The sequence below is a fragment of the Corvus kubaryi genome, unplaced genomic scaffold, assembly GCF_017639235.1.
Source record: "Corvus kubaryi isolate FWS band 111438036 unplaced genomic scaffold, C.kubaryi_AGA036_p1.0 69, whole genome shotgun sequence".
NCBI lineage: Eukaryota > Metazoa > Chordata > Aves > Passeriformes > Corvidae > Corvus > Corvus kubaryi.
The window spans coordinates 6698733-6724758 of NW_024582057.1; the positions used below are offsets into that span (position 1 = coordinate 6698733).

At 43.8% G+C, this 26026-nt stretch overlaps 1 protein-coding gene across 6 annotated transcripts in view; it reads right to left on the minus strand.

Annotated features, from left to right (window-relative positions):
* Positions 1–4: 4 nt before the first annotated feature.
* RREB1 (ras responsive element binding protein 1) overlaps positions 5–26026 on the minus strand; it is a 122341-nt gene continuing 96319 nt past the window's right edge. For 5 of the 6 annotated variants that reach the window (XM_042049073.1, XM_042049075.1, XM_042049074.1 and 2 more), the window contains 4 exons: positions 24211–24400; positions 19898–22637; positions 5899–6642; positions 5–3745 (listed from right to left, as the gene is read on the minus strand). In XM_042049073.1, coding sequence (XP_041905007.1) covers positions 3240–3745; positions 5899–6642; positions 19898–22637; positions 24211–24400 — 4180 coding nt within the window. In that variant the 3' untranslated portion in view covers positions 5–3239. The remainder of the gene's footprint in view (positions 3746–5898; positions 6643–19897; positions 22638–24210; positions 24401–26026) is intronic. The other variant, XM_042049078.1, reaches the window with a different exon arrangement.

The window sequence follows — 26026 nt, forward strand, 5'->3', positions numbered from 1 at the left end:
CCTGTAATTTTTAAATATAACATTTTATTGCTTAGATGGTTTGATACAGAACAAGTTTTACTTTTTATTTTGAATTTGGAAGTACTGTACAACTGAAAAAAAAGAGGAATAAAAGTACCAAAACAATGTGTGATTCTCTGTTCATGTGGCATAAACCAGTCTTGTACACAATTCGTAGCAGCAGTTTAAGTTCCCTTTAGAAAAATATGAATTCTACACATTTATTACTGTTTCCTGCATGGGATGAAATCACTAGGATTAAACTTCCTTCGTGGAGAGAGAAGAGAGAGAAAGGAGACACACAGAGAGGAGAGAGAAGATGAATCATTCTGAAAATGGAATCAGACTGTCACATAGCCCCCTAAAGTTATTTCACAACAGCCTCAAACAAGGTTCTCTCTTTTTTTTCTTTTTTTTCCTTTATTTTTTTTTGCGCTTTCACAGTCAAGTGCTTAATGTAGTGATTGAATTATCTCCATGTTAAGTCCATTGCAACTCAGGCAAAAGAATTTTAGAAGATTTTTTTTTTGTTTTCTTTTTGTTTTGTTTTTGTTTTTTTTTTGTTTGTTTTTTGTAAAAGCCCTGAGAGAGGAAAAAAAAATAAAAAGATTCAAACGAAAATTGTATAGAGACAAATTAGCTGAACATGCAAACTAAAGCCTAAGATTCACCCATAGTTTAAACACATTATAAATTTCACAGTTTAATATTGGGGGAGGAGGGGAAACAAAAAAAACCCCAACAACAGCAACAGTTCTCAGTCAAACTCAACTAATAAAAATGTCAATAAAATGTGGCAAGACCTTATACTCTACTAGGATATAGATAAAGGCTAAATAAAGCTTTAAATCAATAGTGATTATTGCTAGCAGATGTCCCGGCAGGCTGCTGGGAATTAATTACTTGCTACATTGTTCTGCAGCATATAGTTTAGTAATGGCTTCTCCCCCACAGTATTGCGCAGTTTAGTGTGGAGAGTTGCAAAAAATAAAAACCAAAAACAACAAAACAACAATGCCAAAATAAACAAACAAAAAATTACAAAAACCAAAAAATACCCCAAATAATAATAATAATTATTATTATAATTATAATAGTAATAACAATTTAAGGGATGCGTGAACTGGTTTTAATTAAGTAGAATGCACCTGGGTAGAGTTTCAAATGAATCATTGGTTGTGATTGATTTATCTATATCTGGCATTAGCTTCGTTTCTGAACTGGTTCAAACATCCCTATTTAAAATTCAAAAAAAAAAAACCCAAAACACAGAAAAATAGAAATCACATATACCTCAACCATTTTTTCTTATTCTATTTGCAAGAATATTACTCAAGAACGCTTCTCTTCCTTTGAATTCTGGACAGTGAGATTTCAGTCTCCAGAAATTTTTCCGAGAATTTTTAATATATAGCTATATATAGATATATATATTATATAATATAGACTGGGTCCGAGGCCCACTTCCTCCATGTCTGGTGAGAGCAGGAAAAGCGATTCTGCGGTGGGAAGGAGGGAGGGTCACAGTGCGGGCTGGGCTGGGGGCTGCAGTGGTGGAATAGCACAGTGAGGCTCCGGCAATGCTATTATGGCTCTGTCTGTCCCAGAGGTCATGACTGAAGGACAATTAACAAACAACAATAACGACAACAACAACAAGGACAACAAAAATGCTGGGCACTCCTAAAAATGCGCAGCTACAGTAGGATACATTTCGCTTAACCCCTTCAATATTGGTGGCTGGAGTGTCACCTGTTGCCGGCAACAGGAGCCAAAGGGAGAAATTCCAGCTGCCAGCATTAAAGGGGTTAAATTACTGATATGAAATTTAGACACACACCTCAAGTCTTCAAGCATCAACCCCAAAATCTCAGGAAGAATTTCTTTCTTCTTTTTTTTTTTTAAATTTATTTTATTTACTTTTAACATGTCGTATATCTGTAGTTTTATTACCAGTAGTATTTTCTTGCTCTAGAACACGACAGAAGCAAGACGAGGGCAAGGCTCGCATTTCTCTCTTGCTTTCGACTGGAAGACGGAATAACTTTGCTCTGTGAGTGACGCGGGCTGTCGCCAACGTGACGGCAGCGAGGTCACTGCGGCACTCGCGGTGCCTCTCTCACGCACCCGGGGCCCCGCGCGGCCCCGCTGTCGCACACTCGCACCCACACCCACACCCACCCGCCAGGAGGGAGATGTGCCCCCGCACGGGGGACGATACCTCGCTGGCCTCCACGGGACGCTCCGGTCGGAGGAAGGGGTTCATGTAAAGTACAGTAGAAGAGCTGCAACAACAGGAGGAGGAGCTGGTGAAAGCGATGAGTCAAGAACACTCCGAGACGGGATCCAAGCTGTGCTACGCATCTCCGTGGGCAAATATTGCCCATTGGCTTCTGCTGACTGCAGAGACAAGTGAACTGATGGATTTATAAAATAATAATAAAATAATAATAATAATAATATACTGAAGCAAATCAAACATATGTAACAGCGGGTGCATAATTTCCATAGGTTACGTTGCTATGTAACTCTTCTCTGTATACACGCTCAGTCCATGACGGCCAGAAAAAACCCCTAGGATTTAGAAGACCACTTCTAATGCTGAAAAGTGGAAACAAGCATGAGGTTGAAATTCATTTGTGTTTCCTGCTTTTGGCTTGAACCACTTTGAACACCTTCAACTGCCACGTTGTTCAGGCCTGGAACAGGCTTAATGCTCCACTATGTGGCAAATGCAAGAACATCTACTGAGAAAAAAAACCAATAAATCAACGTCTCCTCTGCATCTCCTCTGACTAGTTCATATGAAATTCACATCATTTTTCTTCCAGTTATTGGCTATGGTATCCAAGGGCCTCCCACCCCACTGCCCCATTTCCAGCTCAGAGAACAAACACAGCGACTATCACAGATATACAAGAACAAGCTCACGCACACCAATACAAAAGGTAACATTAATGCTTAAATGAAAAAGGGTCCTCTCCAAATAATTCTTTAAAATATTAAAATCATTTTTGAAAAAATCTATAATACCAAAAGATCTAATAAAGTAGTAAGGCACTCAAATCAGTATATACTGTAGTCTCTTGCATTTTTATACTGAAAGGCATATGGCACCATGTCCAGTCTGCCATACTCTCCCCGTAGCTGTTAAGGTCGCTCTTCCAAAACCAGACTCCAGAAACCTTGCTCTGCTAGCTTCAGTTTGCCTGCTGAGACAGGTCCAACCTCCTAGCAAGTCATTCCACCCCCACGAGCTGAGGTGCACTGTCTGCAGAGGCCAGGATGTGATTCATGGGAGACGGCGCGTTGTGCATCTCCAGCAAGTCTTGGATGAAACCTGAGGGCCTCTCATGCTCGGAGCCGCCCCGTGGTTCCTGGTCTTCTGCCATCTGTTTCTGCGCGCTCTTGGTGGGCTCGGCGAGGCAGGCGCTGCTCCTCTCCTCTCCACCGGGCGAGTCCATGACCGTGCCGACCAGGGGCTCGTTCCGGCTCCCCATGAGGGACGAGTTGCTACCGATGCCCCCCGCGGAGTCGCACTCGCTTTCAGAGATGGGGTTGGCGCCGCTGTGGCTGGACTCATTCTCACTGTCTTCTCCGCACCTCGACTGCGTCTCCTCCTTGTCGCTCTCCTTACTGTGGTTTCGGGCATTTTTGACTTTCTGGTGGATGCGCTGGTGACGGACCAGGCTGTGCTTCAGAGTGAAGGTCCGTTCGCAGGTTTGACACTTGTAAGGTCTCTCACCTGGAAGAGAATTACAACAGAGAGTCAGCTGTGAGGTCACACAAGTGCCTCCCTCTTGTTTCAAGCAGTGTAGAACACTTTGCGCTTTGGAAATTCAGCACCTACATCAAATATCACATTTATGCAGATTTTTTGCCTCTGTACTAGCACACTAGCTGATGGAGTGCAAGCAGGAATACAGGTAAATGCCTATGGCACAAATGGAGTATCAAACCTAAGTGTCTTGAGATAGCTACAAGCTTGGCAAAGCCCTGCACTAAGCAGGGAGGAAGACCTTAAGCACAAGGTGCTCACTAGCATCCTGTCTAATTTAGTCAGCAACTTTTCTGGAAAAAGTTTACAGTGGATCTCTGGAACTCAAAAGCCTTTATGAAACCAGCCTACCACGTGGGCTCCCTGCTGCACGTCAGCCCCAGACACATGTGGAGAGAGATGTCTGTTTCCTAAGCAGAACTCACTGGAAAACAGTGACCACGGCCCCACAGACAAAATTCTCCCAAAATACTAACCACGCACAGTGCCCCAAGGTCCTGTCTGCCCTGAAGAACCAAAGGTCCCACACCCAACCTGTCCTCCCTTTTCAACTGTGCCTCTTAAAGACTCTTCAGTGCTGCAATTCCATCGAGACACCATCTTGTGCCAATGAGCATCAGAATGAGACGTGGTAGGTAGGCAGAGGTTTCTTGCACACTTCAGTGTGTCCCAAATGTTCCTCTTCTGAGTAAATAAATCCCAAAACCTTACAGGTATCTTTTAAAAACCTCACACATTAATACTGAAGTATAAGCAATGTGCAAGAATTTCCCAATATAGTTGAACAAGTGGGAAGGACACAAGGAGAAGTCAACCCACAGCATTTGTACAAAATTCTTAGCTGAAAATACATTGATCTGACAGTGGGGGTAGGTCATTAGTTACATTAATTAAATTTGAAGAAAGTACTGTGCCAGGTTCCTATTCCACACCTATTCTATGTTAAAACATCCTTCAGTGTCAAGTAAGAAAGAGAAACAAACAGGAAAAAAACATACTGACAAAGCCCACATAACCCAGCATGCAACGAAAACAATTAAAACAGAGAGTATGGGTACATCCATGGGCACACACTGGGGGTAAAGCTCAGTACTTTAGGTATCAGCATTTTCCCAAAGCTTCTGCACTTGTATGAAAATAGGCACATGAATGAGACCTGTCCCCTGTTTCACTTGTGGAACTAGAGCCAGAAGAAAACAGGTCAGTTTTGCACTCAATAGGTGAGTATTTATGATTTAGAAGGGTTGAAGTCTAGTTCAGGCATTATTCTTACGTTAGTTTGCTAAACATTTCTGTCAATTACAGCACAAATATTTGGTTAATGGCAAAGATTTTGTCTTCAGTAGAGAGCACCTTCAAAAGACACAAAATATCAAAATGCACAGGTTTTCCCACATCAGAGCAGCTTGCAGGCAGGTGAAATATATAATTAGCAAGGATGAAGGATTAATTCACCTTTGAGCTGGTTCACGGCTTCATCTCATTTGCAAGGCACTGCTGCCATCTGCCTATCACACAAAGCAATCCCACTGCCCAGTCAAGTCACTGGGCAAGTGTTTCACTACCTGTGTTCCACCTTCCCTGCCCAAGTGCCCACTGTATCTCTGCCTTCCACCCAAGCAGCAGGTCCCACATATCACCAGCAAGTTACCCATATTAGGCTCAGATCACCAGACAAAACCAGACTCTTTCTCTTTCTCTCTCTCTCTCTCTCTCTCTCTAAATGTTCACGCGGAGGTGAAGCCTCATCATACACTAACAGGTTTCTCCACTGCTGGTCAAAATATTGGGAAGAGGTAAAGCCACACGCACAGTAAGAAGGGAGTCAGAAGCTGCCCAAGGATCTCCACACTTGCCCTTGCTTCTGAACTCTGCAAGCAATCATGGGAAAAAACAGTTTGGGAGCTGAAAATAAGGCAGTAGTTGCAACTCCTGCTCCCTCCATAGGCTTTGTGTGCAGCATGGGGGACTGGGGCAGAGAAGACACCTTGCAGATACCTTTAGGAGTAAAAGCAGTGTCTCCAACCTCAAGTGCCAGCAGCAATGGTGCACCTCCAGAGCACACACCTCAGTCTGGTGGGACACCTCATGGTCTGCTCTGCCCTCAAGCCTCCTCTTACCTGTATGAGACCGCATATGTCGCGTCAGATCTTGCAGAGACCAGAAACGCTTGTTGCACACAGTACAGACTTTCTTTCTTTTGTCTGCTTTTGCAGTACTCTTAGCCCCATCAGTCTTTGGTTTGTCATCACTGCTCTTCTCAGTGGACTTTCTCTCTGTGCCTTCCCCCTCAGAGACGCTTTCGCTCTCTTCATTCTCCTTTCCTGTTGCCTCAAAGTCCACAGGAGACTCCACTACCTTCAAGTCCAACGGAGACTCTTCCTGCTCAAGACCAGAGTCCTGCATCGAGGGAGCTCCTGCATCATCCTGAATGCTTTTGCTTTCATCCTCACTGCTCCTTTCATCCTTTCTGTCCTCACGAATGTGGGCCTTTTTGTGACGGCTAAGAGTGCCAGCAAACTTGAAGGTTTTGCCACAAATGTCACAGGCATGTTTCCTTTCAGTCTGAGAACTGCTGCCTGCGCTCTGGTCACTCTCTGCCAGCTTGAAGTCCATTAATTTGCTGGCAAAATTGAGGTCAAGACTTTTGTTACTTACAGAATCTTCCTCAGGGCCCTCTTCATATCCATCCACTTTTTCTTCAGCATCCTCTTCTGACAGAAGGGAGTCAGCCTTCTGCTCCTCCTTGGGGCCGCGCTCACTCTCTGGTAGCTCTGTCATTTCCTCTGACTGCTCCTTCTCTCCGTAGGTCAGGTTCAAGACTTGGTTTCCTGCAGCTAGTGTCTCTGCATCAGCCTGGCTCTCTGCAAGGAAGCACAGAGAAACTTTCAGTGGGATGCTCTCTGATAATTCCCAACTACCAGCAGCGAACCTGCACACAGACCCAGGATGCTTCTGATCAAGCATCCCAACATCTGTTTCTCTTGCCTGTGACCTAGGCTAGTAACTTACAGCTGAAAAGAGATATCAAAACACCACAGAACCCAATTAACAAGATGATACAAAATCTTTCACAAAATGCTTTCTTTTCCAAAGGAGACTCACAGTCTCAGCAGCTTCTTGAAATAATTTTTAATATAATCACATTTAGCTAGAGAACACAACATGCTGAGACACCAAAGAAGAGCTGAGGTCACTATCACAAATAGACCATTCCAGAGACACATGGATGTATTACTAATAAACTATGTCAGTGTATGTGTACATACTAAGTGTATGAAACATATGAACATAGATTGAAATAATATACACCCCACATATTTACCAAATGAACTTTTGTGTAGCAGGAAATGCTTTTCAAAGGAAATGTAAAGGCCTCATGCAACCAACTGGTACAATTAAATGTGAATGGTTAGTGCAGACATAAATACAGAAGTTGGCTTAAAAAGCTGGGTATACACCATAGAAGTGGAAGATGTGGATGTTCATCCACACCTGAGTCTCTGAAATGCCACTTGGAATCAAAACAGAAAGCCAAGAGGCAGTAACAGGCTTTGCTGTTTCACAGTTACCCCACACGAAGGCAAAAATGACCTAAGCTGTGGTACTTAATGGTGTCCTCTGCCTACTTACCTGTCTGCAGCATTAATGTTGCTGAAGATGTAACATATGTCCAAAAAACTAAAACAGATAAGGTGCTTAAGGAGAACAGAAGGCTGGAGCTGTACCCCTTCCAAGCTCTACACAAATACTGTGTTTTAAATAGGAAATAAGCTGGACTGGCTCTGGAGGCCAAAGCTGCCGCTGATGCATGGCATGTAACTGCATCCCCAGTGCCACTTCCCACAAATTGTTCCAGGACATGAACTTCACAGGCTGTGCTTTCTGAAAGCTGAAACTTTCCTTTAAGTCCTCTACCCCACCTCCTTCTTACTGACAGCAGGCAGCACAGGGAGCCCACAACCTACCCTGCATTTCAACACTCATCTGGCAAGCCCAATAGCTGCTGAGTAACTACAGGGATTTAGAAACTCTAGGAGAGCAGTGCAAGTTCTCTGACACAGTACAACATGTGCTTGTCTCCGAACTGCCTAGATTTCCTATTGCAGGCGTTTTTTCCTAAGCAAGGAGTAAAAACAGAAGATAAGAAGATGGTTCTCAGGCACTTACTAGTTTGAATGTACTCTTGCAACATGACTTACACTGACCCCATCTCCTCTCACTGGTGGTAATAAATGGCCATTAAACAAATGTCAAAGTGTAGCAGTGTTTCTGGTGATAGTGAACCATCACTTAATAGTGTGCAATTCTTAATATGCTTTTTCTTGGGGGAGTCAAACAGAGAAGTGACCTATCACAAAAAATAATCTCACCTTTTAATCAAAACAGATCTGTTTACATAGACAGTGGATTACACAAAGTTCACTGCTCATCTAATTATCTGCCTGTTAAAACACACGAGCAAGCCCTGATCTGTGTGTAAGGCTACAGAATGTGAGAATGGGGATCTCTGAAAGCAGATGTAGGCTGCCCTGTCTCATCCCCTGCGAGGTCAGGAAATGCTCCCCTGACAGGATGTGTGTTTGGCCAAAGAAAGGCTGCCAGCACAGCGCAGAGGGGGCTCATTAGGGAGAGGGGCAGGAAACCACATGAGCTCTGTTAGGATGGAGATGAGTGAAGAGCATGAGGAAACCAAGATGGGAGAAAGCTATTCTTAATAGTACCCAGAGAGATGTTCTGTAACTCTTTATTGACCAAACAGAAAACAGTGGATACAGAGGGAGTTTTTTTCCTGGTTTTTCAACGTGAAACATCAGAAGCAAAGTGAGTGAGGAGAATATCCGTAAGTGGCACTCAAGGTAAGAGCAAGCCAAAACCAGTATGTCTTAAAACTCTCAAAACAGAAGTCCCAACTTTGACATTCAACATCATGCATGATTTTCCCATTTTTCCTTAACTTCTTCTTCTTCTTCTGCTTCTAGTATTTTCAAAAATAGATTATTTTTCTTAGAGTATACTCATTCTTCAGTGAATTGTGCTTGAACTCTATCTCCTTCTTTCCTCTCCTCTGTGTCCTGGGCCTCTTCCCAGCTGTTATTCTGTTCCTGCATGCCTGGCCTGCAACTACATTTTCCTGTGCACAAGAGACAACACTTCAAGGGATAGGTGGTCCACGGCTAAGTGATATACTGGCACAGGCAAACAGATGAGGTCGACATCAAGAAAAACAAACTCTTAAATTTAAACAGTGTGCCTTCACAAAGTGCAAAGCCCACTCCAGACCCTGGGAACACGAATGTACACAGGCCTTCTCTTCTGAAGCTTTTCTGGGCCTGGCCCCCCTGAAGGAACACATTCAAAACTCACATAGTGACGTGGCCAGTGACATGCTGACACGTGTATGTGCTTGGGGGAGTGCTCTTCCTCCTCACCTGCACAAACCAGACCTGCCCTCTTCCTGGTTGAGAAGGGAGTTTCACAGGCCCCTCAGGAAACTTCATGCATGTACTGCACATAAAACAGCAGTTCCTGACTAGCTGAGCTGCTCTGTGGTTATCCCTAAGCTCTGCACTTGGTTCTGCAGCTAGTGAAAAAGTGAGCTGCTTTGCCCAAATCCTGGTTATTTGGGGATGGGTGAGAATCAGCCCAGTTCTGCTTCTGACGAACTGAAATAGCAGTAGGGGAGCTGAGAAGGTGTGTGGTAAACAAAATAGTCATGAGGGACTTCTTCTGCAGTGCAAGGAATGGCTGCAAGGGTAGTCTTGCACTGGGCAGCTGCTTCATGCACGCCAGCAGAGGTTAGGCCTGGCCTGCACTACTGTTTTCTTCCTGCTTACATGGCCATTGCAGCAACAGAAACCCTGCTGGCCACACAGCTCCAGCAGGCTTGTATCTTAAACAAGGAGGAGGATTTTGATTGAGCCTTCAAATCTGGGCAAACATCCCTCCAACGAGACTGAGCTCCTCTCAGATGGGTAATTCCCATCTCCAGAATTTGGCTGATTTATGTTGCAGAGCAGTCACTTGATTCCAGGCAGTGAAAGAAACAGGATGCATGGGAAAGGCCTGCTGTTTCTTTTGCCCCTTTCCCATCTTTCACTTGCTAAGGCTGTAAAATGCTTTCCAGTCCATTTGTTATCCCACAGAATTTACACTTGGTGAATCAAGAGGACAAGAGTGGAGAAACCCACTTGTAAAGGCTCCCACCCACTGCCGCTTCTTCAGCAACCATGGGAGCAGAATATGTTACCCTGTCATGTTCAACCAGAGTTTGTGTCACTCCCCCAAAATGAAGAGAAGATGACGCTATTTCAAGATCTCAATTCTGACACCAGAGTCAAAAAAGATGTGCAGAATAAAGGAGAAAGAGGAGAAGAGCACGGAGGTAAGAACACTGGGAAGAAGGCAACACAAAACAACCACTGGTAACTCAGCTGCTGCCTCATCAGCTCCTGGGAAAAAAAGAACTTCTCATGAGATGTATTCATAAGCTAAACCTCAAGGACTCCATCTGAGAATCCAAAAACTTTTCTGTTTGCATGAAAGAAACCACTATACAGATGTAGCTGAAATCATTTTTCCTTCGAACTGTGGAAAGAAAAGACTGTTTTGCTGAAACCTATCTACAAATCAAGTGGCAGTCTTTGGTCAGCCCTGTCAGAAGAATCCACTTCGTCTTTTATTGGTGTCAAGAAAGATGAGGGAACTGCTTTCCTACACGTGCAAACCAAATTACAAAAAGGGACACCAAATGTGAAAAATTTCAGATAAAAGAGCAGATACTGATCCAGGTGGGGAGCTTGCTGGCTTAATTCTTTTTTTCCAGTGGTTTTCTTTTTTCCTGGAACTATGGTGAAATACAGAGTAGAGCTTGAGATGTTATGAAGTTATTAGACAAAACAGGATGCAATGAAAAACATTTTGTTGGTAAAGCAAGTGTTTATTGACAAAGACTCCTCACATCCCAAGAGAAGTGTTAGAAAACCCATCACATATATAATCCTCGAAACTGGAGCAAAGAGAGCACTGGAAATGGTGTCGTACAAGCAGTTGACATTATCAGTCAGATGAGCTGATGATTTACTATTTTCCCTACATTAACTGAAATAACCCTATCTTGTTTTATATTTTACAGTCAAGGCAGCCACCGCTAGGTGGCAGCAGTTGTAGTAAATTTGGGATTTTTTGGACCCACACACAGTGCTCCTTCTACTTCCATCCAAGAACTGGAGAACATCTTTTAAACCTGCAGAGTCAACTTAAAAATTTTGGGTGTTATCTTCGTCCATTTTTATTGTAAATATTCTAAATACTAAAATTCAGCCACCTTCATTACATCAACTGCTAACACTCAAGTTAAATATTTAATCAGCCCACAGTTGAGAGAGCATTGGCTGTATCTCCATGCCTTGTGAAATGAAAATATTCAAGCTAGAAAAGGACTATTTACAGTAAATGGAACTGAATGTATCTGGGGAAAAAGAAAAAAACAATTCTGGGAAAAAAACACTTTTTGTCTTTAACACACAGTATGATTCCCCAGTATCTTCAACAGAGCAGCTAAAGTCACGAAGAAAAGTTTTCAGGACTAGATCTGACTGCACCTACCATGGGGGAAACTGCACTGAAGAGAGTGGGGGGGAAAACCCACACTTTGAGCTCATGGTGAAGCACAGCAGAAATGCAGTGTGATGTAGAGCTGACAATACAACCAGCAGGCTATACAACATCTCTTCAGTATCTTCATACAACAGCTCTAGCACTCAGGCCATCCCCCAACAGCAAGTAACTCTTGCTTTACCCTGAGCTGTGGCTCTAGAGCAGCTGTTAAACTTTGCCTGACACTGAAAACACAATTTCAAGCCCTTTGTCCTCCAAGAAATACCCACAAATGTAGTTCAGAGGTACACAGAGATATAACAAGTTTGGAAAAAGTCCCCCACTATACCCAGGGCTCACATGACTTCTGGAGGGATCACAGTGTGGCAGATATCTAGAGCAAAGATGAATTCTGCTAAATGCTAATCAGAAAATTCACTGTTGAATATACTCACTTTGTAAATATTTTCCTAGGTAGCACAGAGCAGTTGTGTTCAACCCTCTCACATCAGGGGCAAATCTCTTTATGAAAGGGATCTCTCCTTGGTGAGTTCTTTATTATGTAAGAGATAATCCCTTACCCCATTCCTATCCCACATCTCTGTCAACTGTATTTTGTTGCAAGAAGGGAGCATTCAGACAGCCCTAAGGAGACAAAGGCAGGGCTGCTTTAACATGATGAAAGCGGGCAATTCATTAAGCTGCTCCACATTTTCCTCATACGCCTCTGCCGGGACAGCTCTCCCTCGGTCTGACTGCTGTGAGCTGGGTGAAATGCGCTCAGTTTGCTTCAGGCACTTTAGACCATTCCCTTCCTCTCCATGCAGCAAGGATATGAGCAAGCCCCATCACTTACACAGCCTCCTCATCTCTGAAGCCTATTCAAAACCACCATCCTGTTTTTGTTTTGGTTTAAAACAAGACCAAAAGAAACCCTCTGTAAACTTGTTCCCAGTGACACTTTATTGAACTGCACTTCCTGTCTTACACCTCATCCTAAAGCTTTGCTTCATTTATGGCTGACCAAACACCATCCAAGCATCTCCCTTCATTCCCTTTTCTTCTGGCATCCAGTGAAATCCAGATGAGTACTCAGTTCCAAGGACGGCCCTCAAAAGGACTCTGCATGTGAGCCCAAGCATGCTGCTTTATCCACCTTTTAAAGCCAGCACCCAAAAAACCCACCCCATTTTAAACTTAGCCACAGTTTCAAATCCTTAATTTACTTCCATGGATTTGGAAATCCCTTTTTCTTGGATAGTGGAGGGAGACCACAAGTCCAAAGCTGCTGAATGATTCTGAACCGTGATTAACCACTGCTTGGTGAAGCCAGTTATGAACGCTAAGCTGGGCTATAAAGTGCACATGGTAACTGTAACTGTGTGCACTATCGGATCTGGGCTCCCTCCTTCCTGCCTAAAGCTGCTATTTGAAGGCACGAAGCACTGACAGCAAATCCAATTTCAACAGCATCTATCCCACTGCCTCCCAGAAGATGCTGCCAGCTCCACACCTCAGCTGCACCAATGCGCTCCTTTAGGGTTGTACCGCCAGCCAGATCCGGGAACTGATCTCATGACTGCCAGTCCCTCCCCTTGCCCTTTTAATTTTTTTGGGCAGCTGGGTCAGCTACAGCTGCAGGGATGAACAGTTGGGAACAGGTCGAGCCAGTACTGCCAATAAGTGCTTTGTGTTATCCAACCATGGCCCAAGGCCCTGTCTGCCAGGGGCAGGTCGAACCACTCTGATCAGCCCGGCGCCAGCTGCTGAGAACAACATCTACCTTGCACCCAAGTCCTACCCACCCTAGGTGCTGCACCAGCACTTGTCTGAGTGCCTTTACAGGTGTTTGCTTCCTCACCCCACTGAGGTGAGCTGTTCTAGGACCCCTCTGACTACAAAAAAGTCTTCAATTGACTCAAGTAGGACATTTCAGTTTTATTCTGCCGTGTAAATGGTCAGAAGTGAGCACTTGCAGAGCCCCTTCTGCAGACTTTTGTTCTCAGAGGGGATCATGTCATAACACGAGTCTTCCTCTCTCACGCTGTAGCCATCCATCTGTTGTCTGCATAGGCAGGATGGGCCCACGTGACACCGCGGATAGCGAGCTACAGCCCTCTGAAGTTACAGGCTGTTAACGTGGTAACAAGGCAACTTAGTCTCCTCATGATAGGCAAGATCAAACCATGTTGTAACAGGTCCCCAGCATGGCAGATTGCAATGCCAGACTAGTACTGAGACCTGTTCTACCACATCTGAATCACTGCAAGGCAACCTGCTGTATTAAAAGAAGCAGAAAGGATGAGGGAGGCTGGCAAGACAGCAGACTTTCCCAAACAAACTGGTGCAGGGAGATGTAAGAGGAAAATCCTGTGCACACTCTGTGCAATCTGATCAGCAGCTACCCTGAGGTTGAGAGTAATAACTCATTTGTAATTTTAACCACCCTGATGCACAGAGCCAACTTCTTGCTGCTTTTAGGTTTGTTACTTCAACAAACCTCCCATGGAACCAACTCAAAGTGACACAAAGTGACGCTGTCTGTACTGGAGGTGTGAATAACTTAACAGCAACAGCTCCCTTGTGCAAGCAGTTTTCAGGCAAGGGACATGTACCACCATCTGCTGAGCTTCCTTCTTGCACCCATCCCATTTGGTCAGCACAGTAAACCCGGAGTGACTGTGCTCACCCTTGGTTTTGTGTCAGCTCCTCCTTTCTGGCAAAATGCCACTCACTTGCCTACAACAAAGCCTTGCACGATCTGACAGCCAATCTCTTTTCCTATTGTCAAGACAGAGGGGGCAGTATGATGGCAGGTGGGCCTCAATGCAGATTAACGCACGGTAAAACAATCTAAACCGTGCCTATGTGATGCTGAGTATAGTACTGGCATGTACATTCAGGCAGGAGGACCCAAAGCCATCGCTGATGTCTCCCCAGGATCACTGCCCTGGCCTGCAGCAGCAGTCAAATTAAAACCAGACTGCATCAGCAGGTTCAGAGAACAACTGGAAGGACCTGCAGACAGCAGCTCCAGAAACAGGTTGTAGAGCGAGCGGGCAGGGATGTGCCCTCAAACCCACAACCCTAATGAAGCACTTGTGGATGCTGACAGAACTTTAAGAGCAACAGGCCAGAGGAAGTGGCTGCGTCCACATGCTCACACTAAAGAGCACATCCTACTGCTACCACTGGAGACAAGAGTACCACTGCTCCAACGTGGGAGGGCACTTCTCACAGCCTTATGCTTTGCTTGTCTGCAGTGTTCAGCCCAACCAAATACAACTTGGCCTTGGTGCTCTGAACAGCTGTGAAAAACTGTGTGTGCCACTGTGAGATCCAACATCCTCTTCCTTAGGCAGAGGGATAAGCACACTTTTCCTCACTGGCAACTCCAGGTTTGTGCAAATTCTGCTAGATTTGGTAGAAATGACACCACGTTTTTGACAGGGCAAGGGCTTCTGGCCTGACACAGGATAAAATGTATGAATACCGTCTTTGTGTGTAATAAGAAACTTCCTTGGTTTTCTTCCTTTTCCTCTGTTACTGCTTGGTGACCAACCACAATATCCTGACAGCAAGCTCCTCAACAGCAGGCTCTCTCTGGTAATGCCTATCACCTATGTGAATTGGACACAATTCCCATCAAAGCCACAGGGCATCTCTCCACTGACTTCAGTGGAATCAAGGCCCATATGCTGAATAAGCAATAAATCATCTTCCCTTAGGAGAAAGCTTTTCATGTCTGTAATTCATTTAAATGACTAGAACAGGGAAGGGACGGAACACAAGAAAAGTTGAAAGAAAAGCCAGGATCATGCAGTGCAATGAGGAAAGCTATCCTGCAAGACATGTTTGTGATGAAGAAAGAGATTGAGAGGATAGTTACTTGTAAAAGGAGATCAGCTCCTGTCACACCTTCTACCTCACACCCAAAACCTCTGAAAACACACATACACACCACCCACCCTCTGCCACAGCCAGCAGCCTCTTTGATACAACACTGTGGGTATCTCTCTCACTTTCATCTTCTTAAAGTTGGTTCTGTTCTAGTTAACATCTCAACCCGTACCAGGGATTCCCCACATCTCACAGACATCTCAGGAGCTGCTTCTTTCTCTTAATTTTCTTCCAGTGTCAACACAACTTTTTAGATGCATCATGGTACTGCTTTTTTGTAGGCTTTCAAGTCACTCTTTCCTCTTAGATGCCTGCTAATTCAACCATAAATTTATGGCTACAAATATCACCATTTTTTGCACTTCTACCTGGCTTCATTCACAATGCAAATACAGAACTTCCAAGTCCAGCAGAAATCTTTTTGCTTCATGATAGCCCAATTCCTTTCCACATTTCTTTTCAAGCACGCAATGACAGGATTAGCTGAGCATTAATTACTTGAAACTCAACCTGCATCTCAGGTCACAATTTTCTCATATTTTCAGCATTTAAAATGTTTGTATCAATCAAGTATTTGTCATACAGACCAATACTTGCAACAGATAAAATATTCTTCCTTCCACACAGATGTCCCAGCTGGAGGTCTCAAAACCTAAAGAAAAATTCCACTTACTGTGCAAACTCCAATCCTCCCACCCCGAGTTGCAATGCTTTCCAAAAATGTCACCTTTAAAGGCACAAAACCAGAACATTCAAAAAAGCAGTTTCCTCTGCCTTCTGTATTTGTCCCTTAAAGGCAACTGCTCTTCGGATAAAATACACTTACTCACTGGAAGGTAACTTAAAAAGTCAATGTGATTTGATTTTTTCATTAAATTTTTCCATATGAATAGTCATGGCCTGTATTAAAATACATCTGTGCCTAAATATTGACTGTACATTTTGGTTAACAGCACAGCAGGACGAGCCTAGTCTGGACATTTCATAGTAGCCAGTCATTTGAAGGGTGTCTTTTTCAGTATAAAGAGTCATCTGAATAATCACAACATGTAAGATCAGTCCTTAAGGTATCTCCTGCCACTGCTGTCCTGCAGAAACACATTATTCACCCTGGTAACTACAAATGTTGCAAAGTAAAGATGTTGACAATATCACTTTGACTTAAATCGTAAAAGGAAAGAATAAAAATGCCTCCAAGTTCTTTTTTTTATGAGACTTGTGACTTCCATTCAACAGAAGACATTCAGGTTCATGGGCTAGGTGTAACAGTATTCTATTTATTTATTCCTTTATTTTGTTTATAGATATTTCTTTGTATGGTTTGTTCCTGTTGTAGCAGCAAAACAAAACCAAACCAAACCAAAAAACCTCCCCTGCCATTAAATCTCAGTTTTCAGAAAATTTAATCTTGGGCTGAGTAAGACCTGCCAGTATCCCTCTGAAAATATTCAAGTGATTCTTTGCAAACAAACATATTAGGTTATCTGTAACAAACTAGTGGTTAAAAAAGATCATCATTGTAATTTTATATTGAACCTAGCCTGATCCGCATCCTATAAAGGAGCAAAATCAACTGCATCACCTGCAGGGCACATCTTAGTCACTGTTCTGAGAATTTAAAAAGTCAAGAGCAGGAGGGAAGAGCAAAGAAAAAAGGCAAACTGAGTTGAACACAGAAAAGTAAATTATACAATAAAGACATCAAGAGAAAAAGTGTTAAAAGCCAGTGTTCGAGCATGCTCGAACAAAACACAGCTACTGTGTTAGGCACTGTATAAAACCAAGCTATGCCAAATTCCCAGTGTCCCCCAGAGCTCACCATTAAAATAAAAACCACTGAGGAAGGTGTATGCTTCTTCAGGGAAATGCTTTTAAATAAAAAAACCAAACACACAGTGGTGCTGAGGCAAGGATAAGCAGGGTAAAACGTCCCACAGGAGATACCTCTGGTTGCGTAAGGGATGTGGGTTACTGGTAGCATGTGCATTTTTGCACTTTCACGAAAGGGAAATACGATCTTGACACCACATGGAAGGCAGCCTCTGTGTTGAAATTTTATTGAACATGAAAGACACACTTGCAAAAATCTTTTTATGTCTGTATGAATACAGCAGTTCAAAACTCATAATATACAGATAACACCTAAATGCTCAAAATTATGTAACTTTTTCTCATCCTAACTTGGACCACTTACATGAATTATCTCAATAACAACTTCTCTACAAATGGACATAGAAGAGCTAGTTGCTGCTTTTTAGCTCAAACAACTGCTTTGGGGTTTTTCTGATAGCAGTGTTACATAGTCAGCTTGCCTGCTGTGATTGCCTATGGATCACATATCCAACCACTTGCAGTTTGGAAGCAGACCACCATGACTCTCATCTATCCCATTCACGTCAGCCTGTTAGTCCTTTTTCTCTACCCAGGTCAGGGAGCAGCCATCAAGCACAAACAATAATAAAGTTCCCCTTTTCTCTTTACAATAAGATTAGTGAACAGATTTTTTTCTTAACTCCTTTTACAAAACAGAGCTAACAAGTCACTGCCTGTGCAATAGGTGGGGACAGGAACGCTGCACTGCACTACAAAACCGCCGATTTCTCCACAAGAAAACCAATGTGCAATGTGCCCATCCAGAAGAGAAAGCCAACAAACTGCTGCATCTACCACAGAGCTGCCACACTCCTTGCATGCCACCAGCACCTGACATCCACCACAAAAACACAGGGCTTGCTCCACCTGGATGCATCCTCGGGCCTGCTTTGGCACCCCCTCCCTTGGCCTAAATTTCCTCCACCTTCCCAGCTTACCTCTCCCTCTCCCCTCCAGCAGGCCTCATCGATACTGCTGCCACAGGGGAGCCCCTGGAAAACTCCCAGTTTAGAATGAGAAGACTCTTGCTATCTGAAGGCAGATGCCCCAAGGCCAGCCAAAACTTGCTGTGGGGTGGTCTGCCAGCAACAAGTCTCTCTCAACACTGAGACAATGACTAGAAAAGAGCTCAGTATTATCACTGCCAGAGCACACCAACTGGAATCTATTGCCAACTGATGCAGTATCACCAAAAATCCTGTATCTGTGGCAATTGCAGCACAGGCTTTCTAAAAGGACAGTGTCTCCTTCCAAGCCTGGTGGTCATAAGGGAGACAAGTTTTACCAGTATAATTCATGGCTGAGTGCATTTTCCTGTCTTCATTAAGGGTTTACACCAGTGCTGCTACCTTGGAAGCCTGCCATCAATAAGCAGGTCAAACCTCTTCGTCTGGGAAAAGCCTCTCCATTGTTTTCTGTCTCATGAACAGTTCTTCAGTAACTATATTTTTTGTTTGGAGACCAGGGTGTTGGAAAACAATTGAGATACGAGTAAAGAGCTCTCCTTCACCACAAAATAAACTGTATGCTTAATAAGCTGAAATAATTTGGTCTCTGTGGACCATAAAACAATAGCCTCACTGTTGCACTCACACCTTGCAAGTTATGTCCTCGCATCACCCAAATTAAACTGTAATAGGGACTGCTCCACAGCTCAGATTCCCTTTAAACCTCTTAGCTAACCTCTTTTACCTCTTCAGGTTTCCCTCTTTAGCACAGACATGAATCAATTGTTTCAGGAAACCTCATTTTCTTGAAAAAAAAAAAAACAAAAACCCCGAAACTTTTGTAAGGCTGTACTCAAATCCCCTATGTTTCTTATAAAAAATCCCTAATTTTTATTCTTTATGTCAGGAGTTGAAATGCATAATGAAGTAAATAGTATCAACAACTGTGACTGACTTAAAAGGGTGCAACAGCAAGTAGAGCTTTGTCCTCTCCCTCTAGAGCAGGATGAGAATCTACTAATTACTTTATTACAGTGTGGGTGGAAGAATGAGTGAACTTCAAATCAGCACAGAATTCAATGCAGTATTTCCTTTATAGTGAAGAATGAAAAATAACCCCAGACCTAGAATAAATCTCCCTACCCAGTTTCTCCTTTTGTTTACACCAGGTCTGAGGTTAGTTATACAGCGGTACAATGCTAGAGATTCCATACACATCTCCACATCTTAGGGCATGTGCCCACCTTTAGTTGTCTATCTGTGAGCAGAAACTTTCCCTAGAGGCAAGCTATTACATAATGCTCAGGATGAGCAGTTTCTCGCATCCTTCTTTGATCTGTCAAATAAAAGCCACCGCAAGAAAATAAAAATGCTAAGCACTATATTATTTTCCAGCCACAGTTCTACACTTACTGTCTCTCATTGTTAGAGATCTCTTTATCATTACCGATGCAGTCAAAAACAGCCATCAGAGGCAGACAAACAAACCATGTAAGGCATGATGAAATATTCAACACACATGTTCCCCTTCAAGACAAGACAATAACAGAACAACTGAAACCTGAGTCTCTTTCCAGCAACACTAAGTTATGCCACTGAAGTCAAATGAGTATTAACAGTTTTATCTGCCCCCTCATACTCAAAGACACAGAGATTATTCCATTTCTGAAAAATCTACCACCACCACTATGCAGCAAAAGCTAAGGGATTAGCAAAATAATAATGAAGAATACAAATCAGACGTCAGAAAAAGGAAGATTCTCAGGGGCTACAACCTACTGTGAGCACAGAGCACTCTTACCTGTGTGAGTGAGCATGTGCCGCTGCAGGGCATGTGCCCATGGAAAGACTTGAGGACAGTAAGGACAGGCGATATTTTGCAGGCAGTCTGAGTACACATTCTTCTTCCCTCTCAGCAGCTTATCCTTGGCAGTTTCCTTCTCATCCTCACTTGTTCCATTTCTGCCACTTTCTTCCTTGAAATTGTCAGTGGACTGCAGAAATGGGCTAAATTTCTTAGTGTCTGTGGTAGCCAGCATCTTCTCTATGCTGGCAAATTCCCCACTTGACTCCAGATCCACACTACTGCTAAGTTTAGGCTTATTTTTCGTTCCTTTCTTTCTACCTCTTTTCTTAGTCAACCCAGCATCAGGAACGGGAGACTGCTCTGGATCACAAGCCTGAGACAGGTCACTGGGCAGGCTGGAGTCTCTCTGAACGGTGGTCACGATTGTCACTTTAGCTTTGGCATTCCCTGATTTATCACACCCAGTGGAGCTGCTCATTGCCTTGGGACTGGCATCTGCAGCCTCTGTTTTCAGCAAAGTGGGAGCAGAAGACACAGATGAAATGATCTGTGCGATGGAAGCCAATGGTGGCAGCTCTTTAGTTACTGAAGGCTTTGGCAAGAGAGGTGGTGGTGGTGGTTTAGGCCTCAGGGGTCTCAGCAAGGCAGAATTGCCAGGGAGAGCCGGGGAAATGATCGGGACAGTCAAATGCAACGAACCTTTCAGTGGCTGGGGATGTCTGACACCCCGATTTGTCTCTGAGTTCCCACTGGCACCAAAAACCAAAGGACACTGCAGACAGTTATAGGCCTTATCACTGTTCCCAGACGCAGCCAACTCTTGATTCCTGGCTTCACAGGGGGCATCATCTTTATCCTTCTTCAGGATTTTGGGGATGGACAGGTCGATAGGCTCCATGGAACAGTCGTAAAGGGACAGAGATGAGCCGAACAGGTTCTCCTGCTTCACTTGCACAGCACTCAGGCTTTTGCTCTTCTGAGAGAAATCCAATGGCTCATCAAAATCCATGGGGAAGTTGCCCACAGGTTCACGTTTGATGGAAATGTGAGATGATGTTCCCAGCAAGAAGCCGTTTTGTGGCTCCAGGAAAGGTGTCATGGGCTTGTGGTCCATGTAAGTGCTGTCCTCCAATAATGAAGGGTCTGTCTGGCTTTCCTGGGCATTGCAGTCCACCATTAAGATGTAATTCTCAATCTCCTTTTCTTGCACATGCAAGTGCTGCTTGAGGATGTGGTGAATGCAATTCCTCTTGGCTGAAAAGGCTGTGCCACACTCCTTGCACTCGAACGGCTTCTTCTTCTGGCAGCCGCTGTGTGTCCTCATGTGAATGCGGAGGGCTCGGTAGTGCTTCAGGTCCTCTCCACACAGCTTGCACACCGTGTCTGGGGAGCAGAAGGCATCCACCATCTCTGCAGCATTGCTGGTGACATATTCAATGTTCTTCTCGATATCCTTCCTGGTCGTTTTGAGGTGCTTCTTTCGCAGGTGCCTCTCACAATTAGCTTTCACTGTGAATGGGTAGTGGCAGATTTTACAGATGTAAGGCCTCTCCCCGCTGTGCGTCCGCAGGTGCCGGATCAGTGCTGCCTTGTCAGCCGCGATGTAGTCACAGATGTTGCACTGATATGGGGAAATACCTAAGTGAGAACGGATGTGAGCTCTCAGGACACCAGAGAAGGCAAACACCTGGTCACAGAAACGGCAGGGGTACAAAACTTTCCTCATGGTCGGGGTCTTCTTGTTCGCTGCCCCTGCGATGATGGCTTTGAGGTCTCCCTCTGTGACTTCTTGCTTGATCTTGGCTTCCATACTCAGAGGCAGGAGAGCTTCAATGATGCTGTCCTGCTCCAGCTGGGTCTTCATCTCATGCTGAGTTAAAGGCTCTACTTTGGGTTGGAGGAGCAACTGTGAGGAAGGACTTGATTTGGCTCCTGGTTGGGGGAGATGAGAGTTGGAGGCAGACTCCACCGAGTTCTTGATCAGCCTCAGAGGGGGAGGTGGGAGACTTGGGCTGATGCAGCCAGGGGAGGCTTGCTGGGCACTGATAAGAGGAGGAGGTGTAGAGGTTGCGACAACTGTTCGGGGTGTTACCAAAGGCTTTGGCTTCAGTGGTGGCATATGCTTGAAAATTGACTGCACAGGGACAGAAGGTGCCTTAGAAAGTGGAGGAAGACTGATCTGAGGAGGAGCAGAAGAAGCCATCTTCAAGATCTGCTGAATGTCTGCTAGCTCAATGGCAGACTCATTGGAGATGGGTTTCACCACAATACTGCTGTCAGGCTGGATAATAAAACCCTTCTGGAAAGGCTGCAGCGAGAGAAGCTTTATGCTTTCTTTTGTAGGGGGAAGGACTGAAAATGACCCTCCCATGGAGGCAGCTTCCAGAGGAGAGAGGCTGAGCAGACTGGTGCTGCCGGGTTCCTGAGGTAGGTTACTCTTCAGTGCTCTGAGCTGCATTTCTTGGACCTCATCTTGTATATTGTCCTCCTGCTTGACAGGTTTGATGTCTTTGGTGTACTGTAGGCCCAAGGATGCCATGAAGGCTTTCTGGTCTGGGTTCTCACTGGGTGGGGTCATGGACTGTGGCTTGTGCTTGTCTTTTCCCTGATCTACCACATGAGTTTCTGTGTGCAGTTTGAGTGCCGAAAGCATGGGGAATGCCTTGTTACACATCTCGCAAATAAATCGATGGAAGTCACTGATGCACCTTCGCAAATTTGTTTCACACCAGACCTGCAAGACATGCAAAAATATTTAGAGTAGGAATCTCAAACTGGAAAGGCATCAAATGCTGCTGCAAAACAAAACATTTCACTCTCTCTTCCACTAAGTTAAGGGGTTTAGAGCAGCCACCACCTACCTAGCATGGAGATATTCCTGCTCCATAGCCTTTGGTCTCCAAATGGGTATATCTGAATTAAGGGCTGATTCTCCAAAAGTTCCCCTCTATAAAGGTAAACTCCTTCAGAAGGCTGTTCAGACTCTCAAATTCTCTTCCATCCTAAACTTCCCTATCAGAAACTTCTCTTGTGTCACTGACAGGACAGGAACCTCAGTACACTACACAGCAAGGAAGCTGGGCAGTAGACTATCTCGTTTAGCTCTATTACAGAGAAGCCAGAAGGAGAGCAACAAAAGGGGGGAAAAAAAAAAAAGCATCCAAGAAGGCAAAACAATATAAACCAACCAAAATAAAATCCTCCAAAAGCAGATCAGTGAAACTCAGAGACTAAAGCAGAGTGGTTTTGGTTAGGGAAGTCTGATTACATTTATTCTCCCAAGAAAAATACTAGTAGAGGGCTGGCAAGATCTTTATAGGCTCTAAATACTTCGTAAGTCTTCTCTCACAGTGAAAGCAAAATTATTACAAAAGGAAAATACCAACATTCAAATCCCTTAATAACTTTAAATGTCTGTCATTAATTACAAAAGAAATAAACTTTATTTAAGAAGTGCTTTCTTTTGATTTTGTAAGTTTTATACCAAAACTTTTAACAGACTGACAGAATGACCTACATGCTCCCCTGGACCAGCAGCAAATATCAAATCTACCACCTTGCAGTCAGAAGAGTTGGAAATCAACACTTTAATCCCAGAAGAGTAAGAAAAGTGCAGAAACCAAGCATGGTCCTGGTGGATTGTGCTGTTAATTTTTTTTTAATAGAAATGCAGCTTCATCCAGACCCAAACTAATTAAGGCAGGCAAGGTTTGACAGAGGGACAAATCATACCACCCAACAGAAAGCTTTACAGCTCTCAGAAAAATATTTACAGACTACCTCCCTGACTTTCCCCAGTCACTGTACCTCAAAGGTGCAAAACCCTCAAACCTTACATGAGGAACACTGTGGAGTGTTTTGTGAGGAAATCACTGAAGATGTCACTGTTTAGTTAGTAAGGCAACTGCTCAAAGTTTTTTGTAATAAAAACTTTCACACCCTAACTACATCCTTGTTAGAGTAAACTAAAATAAATAATGTCTTCCTTACCATGTGTACTCCCTATTGATTTCAGATGTAGGATTTTTTGGGTAGACTCAAAGGGGCAAGACCAAAGTCTTCCTTTAAAATCTTTTTATGTATCTTTACACTGATAGTTATCCACTGGAATGGTGAAAAAAAACTCCAGTGCCAATATTCTTTAGATTAAAAAAGAAAAAGTAAAAGCATAAAGTGTTTGAAGCCTACACAAACAGTGGTGATGTGCTTTCCACAAAATATTCTACACGCAGGACAAATCTTTGGATGAGTTCATCAGATAAGCACTGTAGCACCTCATACCTTAGGCTATGAAGAACAGAGAGTACCTGAGAAATGCGGGGGAACTTCCTACAGGAGAAGTCTGTGAATCCCAAGTCATGGAAGCCTGCTGGAATCGAAGGGTTGTTCTGAATGAAAGGCTTCCCCATGGGATCTCTGGGAAGCTGCTTGTGGATAACTGCATTATGGCGCAGTAAGCCCCGATGAGTTCGAAAGGTAATACAACAGATGTCACACCTGGAAAGGAAAGGAAGAAAACAGAAATCACTTACTGACTGCTGCAAGCTTAAGAACTAGCATTCTGCTTGCACTGGGACATCCTCTTTCCTCTCATCCTATGATACCAAGAACCTGCTAAATGCAAAACAAAGCCACAGTGCATTAAAACCTATCACCACAAAAGGCCATTTCGGTCACAGTCACTTTCTACCAGTTTCTGGCTAGTAAGTCCACTGAAGTTTAAAGAATATGAGAACTGACAATCTCACATGGGCAGATGGCAGAACGGCAGCTGAGACCACAGCCTTGCGAAAACCTTTTCAGTGTCCAACCAAAAATATTTCAATGGCATTACACCATTTCATTTTTACTGAAAAGTACTATTAAAATAAATAACATTTTCTAAAAAAACAGTGACATGGAGAGGCTAAATCTCACCTAAGCAGCAAACAAATGTAAAAATAGCACCTTTTATAACCACTGCTTAAAACATACTAGTGCACACCACTGAAATACCTGTGCGTGAATCTTCCTCACACTGCCTTTCCATAAACTGTCACTGATTTTTCAAAGCTGTTACAAGGGACAGACTGTTTTAAAAGGAAAACAAGTGCTCCTTAAAGGGGAGAAAGGTTCAGAGGAGGAAGACCTCAAACAGGTTCAACACTTACGACACTTTTACACCCCCTTCACAGTCAGGTAGCCCTGAAGGAAAATGCAGAAGCACCGTCTTTTCCTACCCACACTTTATTGCTGTGATTTCTTGTTTTTCCTAAGTTCTCAAATCCCAAATCCAGCTAAACAAGGGCTTCTCACATAAAACATGGCATTAAACAATCAAAGCTATGCTGCAGGCAGTAAGGGCTATGCAGCAACATTTGGCCAATACGTCCACGAAGCCTATTGCCTTTTAAATATTTGGAATGTGAGCTCTGCAGCATGACAGGTCACGTCCACTCTGCATTCAGTAAGTGACACACAGTTTCACCCAACCTCAATTTCCTTGTGGTCAAGGTCCAGCTCCCAACCAAATCGTGGGTTCCCCAGAAGCAAAAAACACCAGTGGATATGAGGCAGTCAGATTTTGTCAGCAAGAATATTATAAGCACTAGGAGTTTTTCACATCTGCCCCTGGCCTTAGTTCTCCCCATACTGTCTTTGCTCTCTACATCAAGGAGTAGTACATGTGCCTACTCATTAAAAAAACATCCTGCAATTAGAAATTACTTCTGACAAAATCCTGAAACCACCCCCTCCCTGTCCTGTCCCTAACAAACTCCCATTGTTGTTCATTTTATCACTACATAAACTCCCACAGCCATTTTTTTATTCCCTGAAAATGAAGAGATAACCAAATCAACCACAAAGCAACTGGACTCATAGTCCCTGAGTGGTGAAAGAAGTAAGTGTGAAGTGTATATAACACGGCCATTGTTATCGCAGTACCCAGAAAGCCTGCACATAAATATTATGCGCTGAAGGTTTAATCTGTTTTAACTCTCCTGTCAATTCACTTGCATCCTACCTTTATAATTATTGCTGACACAGTTCCTGCATTCCATTAAACACTGAACCAATGCCATTTACAAAGCTAATGTTTACTTAAAGAGGTATGCCAAATTTGACAACAGTCTTGGGGGGGGG